We start from the raw sequence: 15115 nt of genomic DNA on the forward strand, positions 1-15115 counted from the left end.
ATGTTCGGCTTGGTTGCAGCTGGTTCGGCGCCGTCGTAGAGGGCGCTGCGGTATGCCGTCCCAGCCTCGGCAGCAAGGCGCGTGCTGCCGGTGCTTCGTCTTCCTGCTTGCATGTGCGGTTGCGCTGTTTTGAAGGCACGATTTTTTATTGCGATAGCAATTATACGGACACTTTCACCGGATTTCTGCCGTCGGCGTCGCCGTGAGGTTCCGTATCGATAAAATCTTCGCCGCGCGCCGTATGCCCGAGCGGAAGCGTGCGGGGACGCATGCCGTCACGGAGAGCGAACGCACTCAATCTTCCACACGCAAGCAAGGAAGCGGGAAGCGAGCGCCGGAGGGAGCGGGGGGGGGGGGGGGGGCATTTCTACTCTGCCAACAACCGCGCTCGTCGCTCGCTCGCACCGTCTCCACACGGCTCTGACCTTTATGCGCCGTGCATTCGCCGCACAGTTTCCGTTGAAGCGATAGACCGCACGTACCTTCGCCCGCTGCGACGTATATGCGCTTAAGGCACGTTCACACCGAAGGCGTACCCGCCAAAGCGGGCAGGCGGGTGCGCGCAAAAGCGTCGAAAATGTCTGAGGAATGCATGGTTGGTCTTGCGCTCCTATACGCCCACAGAGATGTAGACATCAACGTGTCTGAAGTCATTGACCGCTTCGCTAAACTTCCCCGCCAAGGGAAGTGTGTCCTTTAGATTAATAGAAGTAAATATCTCTGTTCCTTCAGGTCCATAAACGCGTAATTATGAAAATGTATGACTGTTCATTAGCTTTTAAAACCGCAGAAATGTTTACCATTTATTGTAACAGATAGCATCATGATCAAAATTATCATGGGAATATGAAAATTACGAGGACATCAATAACTAATTTTGACCGACCTTGCTCATTGAAAGCCTGGCCCAAGCGATGTTTCCCAACACACACTCGGATATAGGGTAGTTCAACTTGCCGCATCATCTGTGGCTTTCATTTCTCCTTTTCTTTCCTTTTTAAATACCTGCTTTTACTTCTTTTTTGAATCGAAGCAATACCATTCTGTAAGTTTGGGCACAGAATAATTTTTGCCGCTGTGCAGGCAGTTAAAATAGACATTTTTGTGTTGATTTCTGCATTCTTCCTCTATTATTCTAGCCATATGGTGCTGTCACAACCACAGCATGGCCGAAGTACATATCATGATTTCTGTTATCATAGTTCTGTTCTTGCCTGGATCGTCCGTCTTTTTATGCGTAAAGTTCACTATCTGTGATTGCGCAACATGTTTATTCGCCTTGCTTGACACATTATATACTGTAACGTTTGCTTAGATAAGTAGATTTATTGGAGACTTATACAGATATTTAAATATCTTGTTGCGGGGTTTTGTGTATACAAGCAGTGAACATTGTTTCCAGCGACACTTTTTTGCCCTTTATCAAGCTGTATCTTCGTATTTGTACATTACATTGTATCATCATTGAGGTTTTTCCCTGGCATTTGCATATGTACAAAAGTGTAAACAAGGTTCCTGAATGACAAAGATTCATCAAAATATTTGTCCTCAACTTGTTCATTTTATGGCCTTTACGTTTTTCTTATCAGCTGCATGCACTGCTTCACTGGTTTCAAACTGATATAGTTCTAAAGTTCGCATAATATTTTCTTTACTTATTACAAAGACAAAAAAACATGGAAGCACTGATATCAGCTTCTTCCGCCACAATTTTTGGCACATACGAATATATTCTTTTATGGAAAAATACATATTTTACCTACTTGTCTTGACAGTGCGTAGCGTACAAGAATTCGTTTGCAGCATCTAATACACAATGGCATTGGCAATGTCTTTATTATTCATGTATTTGATCCCTCGACAAATTCTACAAGGAGGAGGCCGCGCTGCAATGTGCCCCCCCCCCTCCACACACACGACTGAACATTTGTCTGGCTACGCCACTGGTCCGTTTGCAAATACTAGCGCGCGTAGTACGAGCGACACTGCCAAGCAGTATCGCCAGCAGCTTCGAATGGCGCAACTCTAGGGGCGTGACCTCTTTCCATGGCTTTCCATGGCCGAATCAACTTTGAAATCCAGTTCGATCGCAGCGCCGCCACAGTATTTTTTGTTGTCAGGCCACAGAACACCTATGGTCGGGCAGTGCCTGCTTTATTTTTTTTTTTTAAATTGACGAGGTGGTGGGTCGGGCGTCTCACTGCAAAGCATGCGCCGTACTGCCCACTAGTCCCACTTAACCTTGTTCTAGTACACTCTAGCCACCACAGCTCATCGCTTCAAAATGCGCAATCTCGATTTATCCGTGCAGGACAAAGCTGGTCCGCATCACATAGTGCGGCCAGACTGGAGCACACGAGTGCGAGCGTGCGTTCGAGCCCTATCGTGCACATAGCAAATGTTGCGCTAAATGCGCTGCAGTTGCGAGTGACTGCGTGTGCTGCGTATCGTAGACACCGCAGTCATCGACGAACCTTCTCATCATATCTGGCCGTCGAGACGCTCGGCCAACCGAGCGCTTTGATTGGTCCCTGCGAGCCACGCGCCAGTGGCTCCAGGCGCTTGGCCATAGTGCGACGATGTTATCCAGGCCAAGCGCCCCATGTCTGACTGGAACAGAGCTTGTCTATTTCTTGAGTTTCACATCTTAGAGGTACAACATTGCTATCGTGGTCAAAGTTTGTTACGTTAGGAATTATTTCAACGCGAGTACGGAGTGCAGCATCCATCGCTGAGCTGATGTGCGTGCTGCCGACGAGAAATCTGTTTCTTTCGAGCCTCAGAAATTGTGTGATTGCAGCAGAGATAAATGCGAAAGGAATAGCGATGCTTGTGCCACTCAGCATGAGAAAATACAAACGTGTGCAGCTATCTAAATCACTGTATGTAGCAGAGCAACGTGATGAGACCAACGCTACAGTGACTGGAAGTAAGTGCTGTCAACAGTTTCAAGTTCATGCATGGAATTTGCATGAAATTTGAAGAGAAATGATGAAAATCCTAATCTGATCTATGCTTGCACACTACATCATGTCCTCAGCCACATCTAGCCTTGTGCTCATCCTTTTTAACCTTCATCGTAAACAAGGCTCCCAGATAGGTGCCGAAACAAGTTCTTGATAATTTTTAAATTATGCCAGCTTCTGTCCGATTTCGTCACGTTTCTTCCACACAATATTTTGTCATACTAAGCTTCAACAGGCGCTAGTTATACATATGAGGATTTCATAAAGAATTTGCTGCTATGGCAATCATAAGCCCCATTTACATCTAGGGCAAGGTCTCTTATGTTGAATGTGGTCCTTTACCACAAAAGTGAATTTCAGCTGTGTCAGGCCCAGTGGCACACCGACGGGGGAGGGGGGGGGAGCGTCGGGGGTTGTAACCCCCCCCCCCCCTGAGGCCGACCTAACCCTCCCCCCCTTTGTTTAACCCCTTTTCTTACCTTGCACACTCGCAAAAAGCGCATTGTTTGACAATTTCCCGTGAAGAAATTGAAATAAGTGCTGTTTAGATGGTATTGGCAAACTGTCAACCCCCCCCCCCCCTCCCTGGCAGAGATCCTGGGTGCGCTACTGGACAGGCCTCGAGCTCAGAAATCCGTCTTCTTCACACCAACAATTATATCCTCAGCCGTCAGCAGGCCAAAACTTTTGACCATCTTCAGTGGCACCTGCACAGAAAGAAAGCAGATGTGCAATATCGTTGATGGGAGTTTCCAAGAGAGATAGCTACGCCTATTTTTCTCGAGTGATTAAACTTAAAGGCGCGGTGAAACGGCAAACAGGCACCATAAATGAGGGTTTTCTTGTCTTTCATCAACAAAATACTAAATACAATATGGCAATGCAAAACATTGTAGCTAATCAAATATTGAATAAGTTTTCAGTAAGTTTGTACAGACAGTAAGTTCTGAGATGTCTCCATGTAAATAAGTGTTTTCTGTTCAAACTCGGCTGCTTTTTTTTTTATCCACTCGAAATACTAGCATTGTAGCTTTGCAATTGTTTCATGTCCAGTGTCAATCCTGTCTGGCACTTTAGTTTTCGTACACCAGAAAGTTATGGCTTCAAATGCAGCTAATCATATGTGACTTATCATCGTCACAAGGTAGGGACTATTTTTTTGTAACACGAAAACTCAACAATGGAACCACCTACCTGCTGACATCGTTTGAAGAAAAAATAACCATGCCTTTAACCAAGCATTATAGCTAACACTGTATAAATAGGCATTATTTGTATTACCCACTGCATATTACTTTGTTCATTGCTTTGTCATTTGCTTTAAGCTTATATTTTATAGTAATTAGCTAACATTGTATATATAGTATTAACAGCCAATCTTTTTGTACGTAATTTTAACCTACAGTCCATTTCCTTGTTTCGTGTTCATAACCACTCCCATCTGTAGTGCCTTTGGCCCTGAGGGTTGTGGGGATTGAGGGAGGCGCCAGCGCCATTGCGCGGGGGTTTCACCTGTTCTGCCGTCCCGGCTTTTACACGTCCCGTGTAACCGGTTCCCATGGTGGCGCTGCGCACGCGGCGGTTGCGCTGAGGGCAGGGCGCTGACGTCACGAGGCGGCTGCGTTTCGGCTGCTAGCGGCGGAGCGTGGCTCTCTCCTCTCTCCGGGACCAGCGCACGGTACGTACATGCTTTCCTCTCGTTCGCCGACACCTTTGTGACTAGGACTGGAGCTAGCGCACGGTGCCTTTGCCCGTGCGGGGAGCGCGTACTTTGTGCTGACCCTTTCCCGACGCTAAGCCGACGAGCGGTGCCATAGTGCGCCTGCGAGGTCGTACCACGCCGAGCCGCACTTGCCGAAAGCCTAAGCCGTAGGATATTGCCCAAGCTCTCGCGAGTTGACCCATTGGTTATCGCCAGAGCAAGTAGTATAGCCGCCGGGAATTTTCCTAGCGGCGTGTCCCAGCTTGAGCCTGTGCTCTCGCTGCGACGTGCTATAGGCGCCTGCTATTGTATTTTCACCCCTGGTGCGGGGACCCCTTTGGCTCCCCGCCGCGCGGGCGTTTGTGCAGTGTTGGTGGCGACGGTTTCAGTAAACGGTTTCCGTCAACTCGGGGCTTCACTGTGTTTTTGCGTGCGTCGCTCGGTAGCCCCTTGCGGCCTCTGAGCTCGCGCGCGAGCGGTGCTGGAGGCGACGGCTGACGCGGCCCTGTGGCTCGCTAAGCTCGAACCCGCGGTGGTTGGTCTCCTGTGAGACACCAAGAACCCACAGGGTATACTAAATAAATAAAAATAAATAATAGGAAGCCTATCCTAGATCATTGGTCTGTTTGTTGCAGAGAACTAGTTCAGTTATACAAGCTCACTTTGCCACTTAGTTGTTTTCATTGTCAGCCTATTTATGTCTACTGCACGACAAAGGCCTCTCCCAGCGTTGTCCGATAAGCCTCGTCTTGCACTAGCTGACCCCATCTCCTTATGCCTGCAAATTTTCTCATTTCATCACACCACCTCTGCCGTCCTCAACTGCACTTCCCTTCCCTTAGCAACCATTCTTTAACTTTAATAGATCACCGGTTATCTGCTCTACACATTACATGGCCTGCCCAGCTCCATTTGAAAGTGAAGCTTGCTTTGGCTCTTCCCCGGGGTTTAGTGTTCATTTTTGTTTCCTCGCCTAGTAGAGCATTGCATCGCTTTAGAAAGACTCGTTAGCATAATGTGCAATGTGTCATGTTGTGAAATAACAATGGCAGTGTTTCCTTTCAGTGCCAAGATTTAAAATAAACATCTACACAATGCTCATCAATTAGAAACGAACAAATTACTCGTGCACTTGTTCACGTGTACCAATGTGAGTGTGAACATCAATAAGCTTTGAGCATAAGCATGTGTACCAACGTAAAAGTTAACATCGATAAACTTATGATAAAACATTGCACAAAGCTTCGTTCCCATTGATTCCAACATGTGTGTTGAATTTGAATAACTTTTTTCTGTTTTCCTCGATCCTAATGTCAACTAGAATATCAGCTACTCCTGTCTGCTCTCTCATCCACACTGCCGTCATTCTGTGTCTTAACTTACACTTAACATTTATCGTTCCCTGCTCGTTGCACAGTCCTTAACTTCTTCTCAAGCTTCCTTGTTAAACCTCCAAGTTTCAGTTTTTTTGTGGACAGTAAATTACTGGAGTGAGTGAGCGAGTAAAGACTTTATTGAAAATAAATAAAAGAAGAAACGATGGTTGGGGGGCCCCTCTATTCCAGGGCTCCACTGGCACGAGCGGCTCACTGGGCTTGGTCCAGAAGAGCCAATTGAGCCAATTGGCTCTCCCGGCCCTCGTCCACAAGCCATGCCTCCCACTGCCTATTCCTCATGAGTGGATGTTTGAGTACTATTGGGCTGTCTATGTGCGAAGGACTCTTGGGACACTCCCATGTGATGTGTTTTAGTGTGGGTGTGTCTGTGCACCACGGGCACTCGTCAGTGAACCTCGTGGGGTGTATTCTGTGTAGGTGGTGCAGGTTGGGGTATGTATTTGTCTGAATACAACGCCAGTCCCTCTCCTGTTGACTGTTTAAATTCTAGTGAGGATGGCCAAAATGTCTCCGCTCCTGCCTTTGCTGTAAAAGGATGTCACGAGAATTCGGTGGAAGGTCGTTGCTGGGCCCTGTCGTTGCTCGGACGTTTAATCCTCGAGTAATACGGTCTGCCCTTGCATTCCCTGTCAGTCCCTTGTGTCCCGGACACCATATGATAGCGTGGTGCCATCACCATATACAGTAAAAGCTCGATGATACGAATCTCACGGGGTCACGAAAAATATTCGTATTAGCCGAAATTCGTATCATCGAAACACAATTAAAACTACTGTCGAATCTCGATAATTCGAACTCAAAGGGGCCCGAAAATTTGTTCGAATTAAAAGGACGTATTTTTGAAGTATTCGTGCACCATAGCACGATGCACGAACGGTGCGAGTCGTGAAATATCGCGGTGCGCAAGCGCATAGCAAGCGCGGGCCACGAAACTGCCCACGCCGGCTAACGGCCCAACCACACGTAGCACCGGTCGCTTCCCGATAACGACAGAAAACGAAGCTTCAGGGAGCGAGCGGGCGGCGCCGGCACACGGGTGCGCGCGGAGACCGTCGAAGGTGAGGGAGGAGGGCGGCAGGGAAGCGGATATGGCCGCGTCAACTCCGCCGCTTCGGTGGCTCCCCTCGCCCTCCCTCTCAACTCCCTCGTAGCTCTCACCTTCGACTCCATGCGCACATCTCCGTGCGCGCCCGCCGCCGTGCTGGCGCCAGCTTATTTTAGCTGCCCCCTGAAGTTTCGTTTTCTGCCGTTATCGGGAAGCGAGCGTTTGCAGGCGTGGCAGTTTCGTTGGCCCGACTGTGCCTCCGCCGCTGCTTCCCTCTGCGCTGCTGCCGCAGCGTGCAAGGTCAACATTTGACTAGAAAATAGAGAAGGGTTCACTGCCATTTTATCCGCGTGGCGGAGACGTCGGCGCTTAGTGTGTGCTAGAATACGGTTGTCTAGAACACTCTAGTCGGCACGTACACGCTTGTTCCGGCGCGATGCAGAAACGGCGACCTTGCAATTTGAGAGAGGGGGAAATTTCCGCCGCAGGTTCTTTCTTTCCTTTTTTTTTTTCCCGTTCCTTCGCACGCGGCATTGAGGGGTCTCTCCTGAGCTTTTGCTCTATGGCGGTGTCGGAGCAATGCCGGTCGGAGGCGCCGCCGTGTTATTTTGTTATTTGGCGCGCTGCTAACAGCATTGTCGGTACGCGGTATGTTCGAAGTAAGCGTGTTCGAATTAACGAGATTCGACTGTAGCTAAATTAAAGAGTCAGAGGTGAACTCACTCAGGCACATGTACGTAAAAAGCATTTATTTCTTGAAGCGCCACCGCTTCAAACTCTTCGCGCCCAGTCGCGGAGTCCGCGCTGTCCGGCGCCGTGCCTCCGCACCAAAAGAGAAGGAGAGAAAGCGCGTGACTGCGCGCTGTTCTCTTTCGCGGCCGTCGGTGGGGCGGCGTTTATTCGTATCAACCTACGCAGGCTGAAAATCGATTCGTAAGAACCGTTCTCTAGCACGTTGCAAAGTAATGGGGCTCGGCCGGGACCACAGAAAAAATCGTATCATCCGGAAATTCGTATTAGCCGTGATCGTATCATCGAGCTTTTACTGTATATAGGTGGCAAGCTGCTTGTGAGTCAGATAATACGACAGCCGAATTGGTTTGGCGCTCAGCGTCCTGAATGGCCAAGGTGATGGCTGCAGCCTCTGCCACGCATGCCGAGGAGGTTTTGAAGGATGCCGTTGTTATGTTACTGGAGCCGTATTACAGTTAAACCTGGATATAACGAAATTGACAAATTTCCGAAAAACTTCGTTATAAAGAGGATTTCGTTATATGCAGGTTCGGCACGAAAATTCGAAAAAGAAACGCTTACCGTATTTGCCCGATTCTAACGCGCCCTCGATTGTAACGCGCATCCGTTTTCCATGACCAAAAGAGAGAAAAAAAATCCTTTACAGTACCGCGCACCTGATGCTTTGATACAGAAATACAACTATCACTGAAGATTTACTCCCAACACACTAAAGTTGCGATGAACAAAAAAGTCCCAGTTTCGCCCTAAATGTGAAGCATCGATTGCGACAGCAAATAAGCAGACAGCTATACGAAGTAAGGATAGTAGTTTTATTGGCCGTATAAACTTGTAAACATTCGTTGTTTAACTAAATTTCACACGTACTACAACACATGGTCGAAGCTACGGGAGCTAGGCTCATCAACCGAAAAAGGAGAGTGCCGGCTTGGCGGGCTAGGCCAGCTGCAGCAAGCGGTAGGATCAGGTTTGAATAAAGGGAGGGGGAAAGGTCACGCCCGCGGCGGCAAGATCGCCGGGTCGAGGGATGCAGGCCCGCCTCGCGCGCTCGCACGCATGCACACGTGCGCTTGCTCTCGCCTCGCAGTCGCCGTGAATTTGAGCGCACCAAGCACGACGCCGCCGCTTCGCATTCCGTCGCAGCGGAGAAAGTGCTTCCGGTTGCTGCTCGCGCAAAAATGACAAAATTTGGGGTGAAATCTCTAGGTTGTCGGCAGGGAAAATTCGTTATTTCGTGGGGGTCTTCCGCTGCCATTTCATTACATAGAGGTCTCAAATACATGTGCTTTTATGGAGTAACGGCGGGGAATAGAAAAACTTCATTATATCCAGGAATTTGTTATATGGAGGTTCGTTATAAGCAGGTTTAACTGTACTAACCTGTGTGCTCTGTGTTTGCACCAGCTCCACATTGTGCACAAGATGGAAGAGGCATGTCTTCACAACGTGCAGGGCAAATCTCATCCCAATGCAGTTCCTTGGTCCAGCCCCAAATGGCAGGTAGGAGTATGGTTGTATTGACCCAATGTTCTCTTCACTGAATCTGTAGTTTGACAAGAATCCAAACTCAAGCTGGTCAGTAAACAACAAATGGAAACTATATGTGCGAACTGCACAGGAAGAATGCTGCAATACAGACTGACAAAGCAACCAGGCAAGGACATATCTCTTTTGATCTCTATGAACCATCCACTTACATGTGAGAGAGATTTTAGATGCAAGAGCATCTTATGGTCGGGGCAGTGTCCGTTCTGCGGCGTCCGCACCCATACTGCGCACGCGCTACTCTCCCTCATTCTCCTCTCTTACGCAGGTGTGTGCTCTCCTCCTCCCCTCTCCGCCACAGGTGCGGCGCAGCAAATCATTGCACATAACTCTCTCTCTCTCCCTCTCTCTCTCTACGGGTACGCCGGTAGGCGGTGCAGGTGTCGCGGCGCAGTATAAAGCGCACGTTCGCTATGCTTCCGTCATTCTCTCTCTGTGCAACGATGTACGAAACACGATGAACAACGTCAACATCTGCGCTAGTTGCAGCGGCAGTGCTACCGCCGCGGAGCAGAGGAAGGCTCGAGAAGCCGAACGTAAACGTCAGCGTCGGCAAGCGGACCCTGAACTTCAGGATCGTCTTCAAGATACCGCGCGCACCGACGCTAGGAATCACATACGATTTCTAAATAAAGACGCAACAACCCCGTACAAACGTCTCCTCTCATCTCAATACATTCTCTCACTCTAACTTTCATTGGGTTGTGTTGCCAAGTGAAACGAAACGGAAACTCGATGCGCACCCCCCGTGATGCTTTCGCATTCCACCATGGTTGCCCGTAGGGTGAGATGATTATTTTTTTATTCACAGGAGAGGAAAAAAGGTCGACCTGAGCTGGTGCAGTGTGTTCTAGTCTGCTACTCTGCACTGGGGAAGGGGCTAGGGGAGTGATCATGATGAGCAGAAGAGAAGGAGTGAATGCTAATGTACATTAGACAGTGGCCCCACTAAAGCAGCTTGTATAGTTTCGTCTAATGCAGGAACTTCAACAGCGCTTTCATTGTTGGCCTTGCAATTGCAGTATTAGGCCATATGCTGAGAATAGCCTCCTTCAACAGTGGTTGCCCGCCAACGCTGCATGGAAAACTGCCCAGCAACCGTTGCTCCAGCACACAGGCTGGGCAAAAACATATGTGTTCCAGTGTTAGGTGTCTGACAGTGATCACCACTTACAAAAAGTTTCAATAAAACATGGGCTCAATAGTCATTATCACGCCTCTAAATTGGCCATGTTCACATTTGAAAAGAAATATGCTGCAATCTGTAAGCACAAAATTGATAAATTCTGTCGTCACCAGCTAAACTTGCCTTGCTGGCAGTGTTGAATCATGCTGCATCAACTTTCACTTTAAGTGCGCGGGGAAGGGCACTTACGGCACATCGCTTAAGGCCTAGGCCTGGCTTTTTCGTAATGATCAGGCACTTGGCTGTAGAGCGCAGTGCATGGAAAAAGCAATGACGCATTTGCCTGGACACACTGACATGCGTGAAATCAAAAAAAAAAAAAAAGTGTGTAATCATTCTACAGGTACCAAACAAATATTAAGATTTGTTCAGTGTAATAAAAACAATATGCTATCATAGAAAACCGCAACAGAAAGCAAAAATTATTTTCTAAGTTTATCTCCCGTTTGCCCCTATGATGGCACTAAAGGCGTCAATTGCCAACCAGCCTCTTTTAACACGTTCCTTTTGTGTTGGTTATCACTTTGATAAAGCACCCTACCAAAATGGATGCCAAACAAACTGAAAATTTTTGTTTTTCTGTACCCTCACTCATGTAAAACCCCGTCATGCAGGTAGTGTAAGCAGATACATATTACCGTTCAGGATCAAATTTCTCAGGATCCGGAAAGTACTCGGGGTCACGATGCATCGCGTAAATCGGTATCTGCACAATGCACTCTTTTGGAAGCTTGAAACCAGTATCACCAAGGGTGACGTCTTCACAAGCCGTCCTCTCAACACTTTGTGAAAAGTCATGGGGAAAAAAAAAAAGCAAATTTCACATGACTCCATTGCTCATACAACAATATTGATGTAAAACAATGTGTATTACATTCAGGATATAAAGAAAATACTTTTGTTCAAAAATAAAGTGCGCAGCTAGTTGTGCACAATAACTGTGAATTCAGAGTTAGGCAAATGCTTTAGAATATATGAATCCGATCAGTTAATAAGTAAAGCTTCAATGTGCAATAAGCATTGAGGAACAACGAAGCATTAAATGTGCCTTTGTCAAAACCACGCACACTGCCACACTGAAAATATGCTGCCGCATTTCTGTTGCTAGCATTTGCTTGCATCGAGAAGGCAAGGAGGAGCGACACCACTTTCCTGGTGGATAGCATACATAGCATAATCATGTTGGAAGCTCCACAGGAAGTGTGGGTCACGGTACAAAGTGAGTTTAGCCAGCCCGGTGGTTGAGGCCAGGCATGTTCAACATCCCAGCGCAAAATTGCGACAGCCATTTTACTTTATAGAAGCATGTGGCTAAGCAGACAAGTAAACATGCTGAAACACCTCTTGCTCAGCTGGGTTATGTAAACAGTGAGGAACTGCATAGTAAATATTATCAGGAGTTCACCAGACTTCTCTTCACGCTGCTTACGTGGTCAAAAAATGGTGCTATCTGTTTCTACATGTTACTGGTGCTTTTTTCCTTAACACACATGCAGTGTTTTCCAGCATGGTTAGGTTCTTAGCACATGGCTATCAAAGCACTGAAAGCAATGAAGCTTGATGTGTTCTGTCGCTAAGGCAAGTATAGTTAAAGTATCTCGCACCATTATAAAGAAACAAACAGCAACAGCTAAGGCAACTAAAAAAAAAAGCTATTGTTCGAAATGCTGCAAATAATTTTGTGAAGTTACACTTCATTTTCACTTTTTGGAGAAGCAGATATCTAGGTGAGCTTAAAAACAAGTTGCAGCAAAATAAAGCCGCTGTCACAATTTTACAAAGGGAAATTGAGTGTGCATTGCCATTCACTCAACAGGCTTGACCCTGGAAACTAAAGTTTAGTGCAGCAAGGCAAAATATGGCAAGTACAGCTTAGCACTTATCTCATGCTTTGCTGTTCCTGCAGACTATAGAACCTTTACCAGAAAGCACAGGGCAGTAGCAATACTGCACTTCCTGTGGCACATCTATCGTGGCTATGATGCTTGCATCACCACTTGATCCTCATTCTCTATATCTGCATCTCAAAAGAACTAAGCCAGAACTTAAAACCACTATATGCCATAACATACTTAGGTTGTGACGCCTCGAGAGATGTGCGCACGTGCATCACAAGCGACCTTGCATACTTTCATTTATTAAAGTGACATTTCAATACCTCGTATATCTCTTTTTGCAATTTCGTGCACACTGCGACTTGCTCATGCATGCTCAACACAGCTCGAGCTTTCTGTTAGATACTTCCAAATTGGGTGAAGTCTACGTATAATGCTATAAGGAAATGCATGACCGATGATGGGATCGAACCTCTGTCTTCCAGCACAGCAGCACAATGCTCTAACTAGTATTAGGCTATGATCGCATGCATGCTTTTCTCAAGCCAAAGTCCATCTTTCAAATGTCTGGCGCGTGCATGGAATGCCAGTTTCTCGCATTATTCCCTTGTGACAGCTAGCACATGGAGATGCTGTGTTAAGACTGCACTGCCTTTGGTATCAGCCTGCATTTTTCATCAGGCTGATACCTAGATACCTAGAAAGTATAAAGTATGTCAGATTTGCCTATGATGCTATCGTATTAAAACCACCGTTGACACAAATGCTGCCAAGCTGGAGTTTGTGCTGACTCGGTATGGATGTGGTATAACAGAGCGGCATCAGTTCTCTTTAAGTCCTTTAACCACGCAAGCGGTGCATGACAGCACTTGGCGCACCATCGCTGTGTCTGGATTGTTAAGCTCTTGGTGACATTGAACATTACATACTAAAGTGTCCTGAATTTGAAGCAGAACGTAAGTAGATGAACGTATTAATAGCAGAACGTATTAATAGATGAACTTAAGCGCAAGATTCACTCAAATGCATGTGATATTTTGTTCCCGCGAGGACATTGCATATTTAGGACAGAGGTGCTTCGGCTCCTCCTAAAGTTCCTCCGTAATACAGGGTTGTAAAATGAATAGTGAGTTGTGCGGGTCGTCATGGTTTGGGAAACGCACAACGTACAGTAAAACCTCGATAATTCGAACTCGGTTAATTCGAAATTTCAGTTAATTCGAAGAATTTGAGCGGTCCCGTCATTTTCAATGCAAATTCTACCGGATAATTTGAATGGCCCGCGCGGCTCTATTCGGATAATTCGAAGTTTCCGGCTAGTCGCAACGTGCGGCTGTTAGGTTAGTGCGCTCCGCACAGTCGCCAACCGATTTTCCGAGCTCGTGGGGACTGAAAAATAGTCCAAAAAACTTGTTCGGCCGAAAAAAAAAATATTAGTGCAGCTTAAAAAAAAAAAACTCTTATAATGCCTTGCCTCATACTACGCTCGGAGGGGATCGACTTGCTTGGATTTGCGCAGCGGTGACGTCGTCTCCGTGTACAGTCGATAAGCATTGACGATCTCCGCCAACGGAGTTCGCCATGGAGATCGAAGAAACGAGCTTCGCACCGCTTAGCTCTTGCGAAGGCACAGGAGGTAGCGCCGATCACTTAGACATGGGTCTCCGAGACACCTGCTCAGTGTACAGGTCCCGTTCAAAATAGCAACCGAAACTTTAGAGAAAAAAAACAAAAACTTACCAACTAAATTAACAAGCGTGGTGTCAGCGCGCACAAGCAAACATGAATAGATCACACCCGATGACCGCAGACAACCACGGTCAAAACGCTGGCGCGAACGAGCGCGGCCGCCACAGCGAGCGCAGGTTCGTGCGGTCTATCGCTTCAACGGCAACTGAGCGGCGAAAGCACAGCGTATACAAAGGTCAGAACCGGCTGGAGATCACTTTCAAGATACGGTGGGTGTGAGAACCCGCTCTGGTGTTAAGTACGCAGTTGTTAGAAGAGTAGAATTCGCCCCCCCCCCCTTCCCTCCCTCCCTTCTTTCGCGTGGGAGATTGCGGCCCCTTGCGCGCGGTCGGTTTGCAGGTTACGCATTTTGTGCCGCAGCACAGCGTCCCCCACCCCCAACCTCCCTCCCTACCATACCCACACGGCCTTTCGCGCGACGAGGGGAGTCGCGTTTGCGCTCCGTCGTGCGTTCGCTCTCCATGAAAGCGCGCACCTTCCGCGCGCTGTCACTCGCACATACCACGGCCGCTGGATAAAAAAAAAAGTTAATTTTTTTGAGAGCAGATCAGGCCTCCAAGACTGGAGGATGGCGCGAGCTCTTTATTATAGCGCGCGCCTTCAAATCTTGGAGGCTATACAGCAACACACTGGAATCCAAGCCAGTGCAAAATCCAACATGGCGGCTCAGATCAGAAAGAGCGATTTAGTCTGTAAAATCGAACTTTGGGGTCTCAATTCGTCCGAAAAATCGGGTGCAAAAATGCATGAACTCAATGGCAACCCTGGCAGTGCATTTTTGACGTCCGGAATATTCAGCAAGTCCATATTTTTGGAGTCAAGCACCTCCACGCCCGCTTTCACGGCAGTTATCGATTCCGTGAACATCGTCCGCAACTTTGTTAAGTGCAGTGCGGGTGATAATTGTATGCTAAGTGTTGTGAGCCAGCTGGAGAGC

General features: G+C 47.5%; 1 protein-coding gene across 4 annotated transcripts in view; it reads right to left on the minus strand.

Moving 5' to 3' along the window:
* Positions 1-568: 568 nt before the first annotated feature.
* The window catches only part of LOC119456533 (cytochrome P450 3A8), a 35695-nt gene continuing 21148 nt past the window's right edge, over positions 569-15115 (minus strand). For 3 of the 4 annotated variants that reach the window (XM_049669946.1, XM_049669944.1, XM_037718365.2), the window contains 3 exons: positions 11233-11376; positions 9244-9406; positions 569-3673 (listed from right to left, as the gene is read on the minus strand). In XM_049669946.1, coding sequence (XP_049525903.1) covers positions 3593-3673; positions 9244-9406; positions 11233-11376 — 388 coding nt within the window. In that variant the 3' untranslated portion in view covers positions 569-3592. Of the gene's footprint in view, positions 3674-9243; positions 9407-10223; positions 10527-11232; positions 11377-15115 lie in introns of those variants that run through there. The other variant, XM_049669945.1, reaches the window with a different exon arrangement.

This window comes from Dermacentor silvarum, chromosome 6, assembly GCF_013339745.2.
Source record: "Dermacentor silvarum isolate Dsil-2018 chromosome 6, BIME_Dsil_1.4, whole genome shotgun sequence".
In the NCBI taxonomy this organism is placed as follows: domain Eukaryota; kingdom Metazoa; phylum Arthropoda; class Arachnida; order Ixodida; family Ixodidae; genus Dermacentor; species Dermacentor silvarum.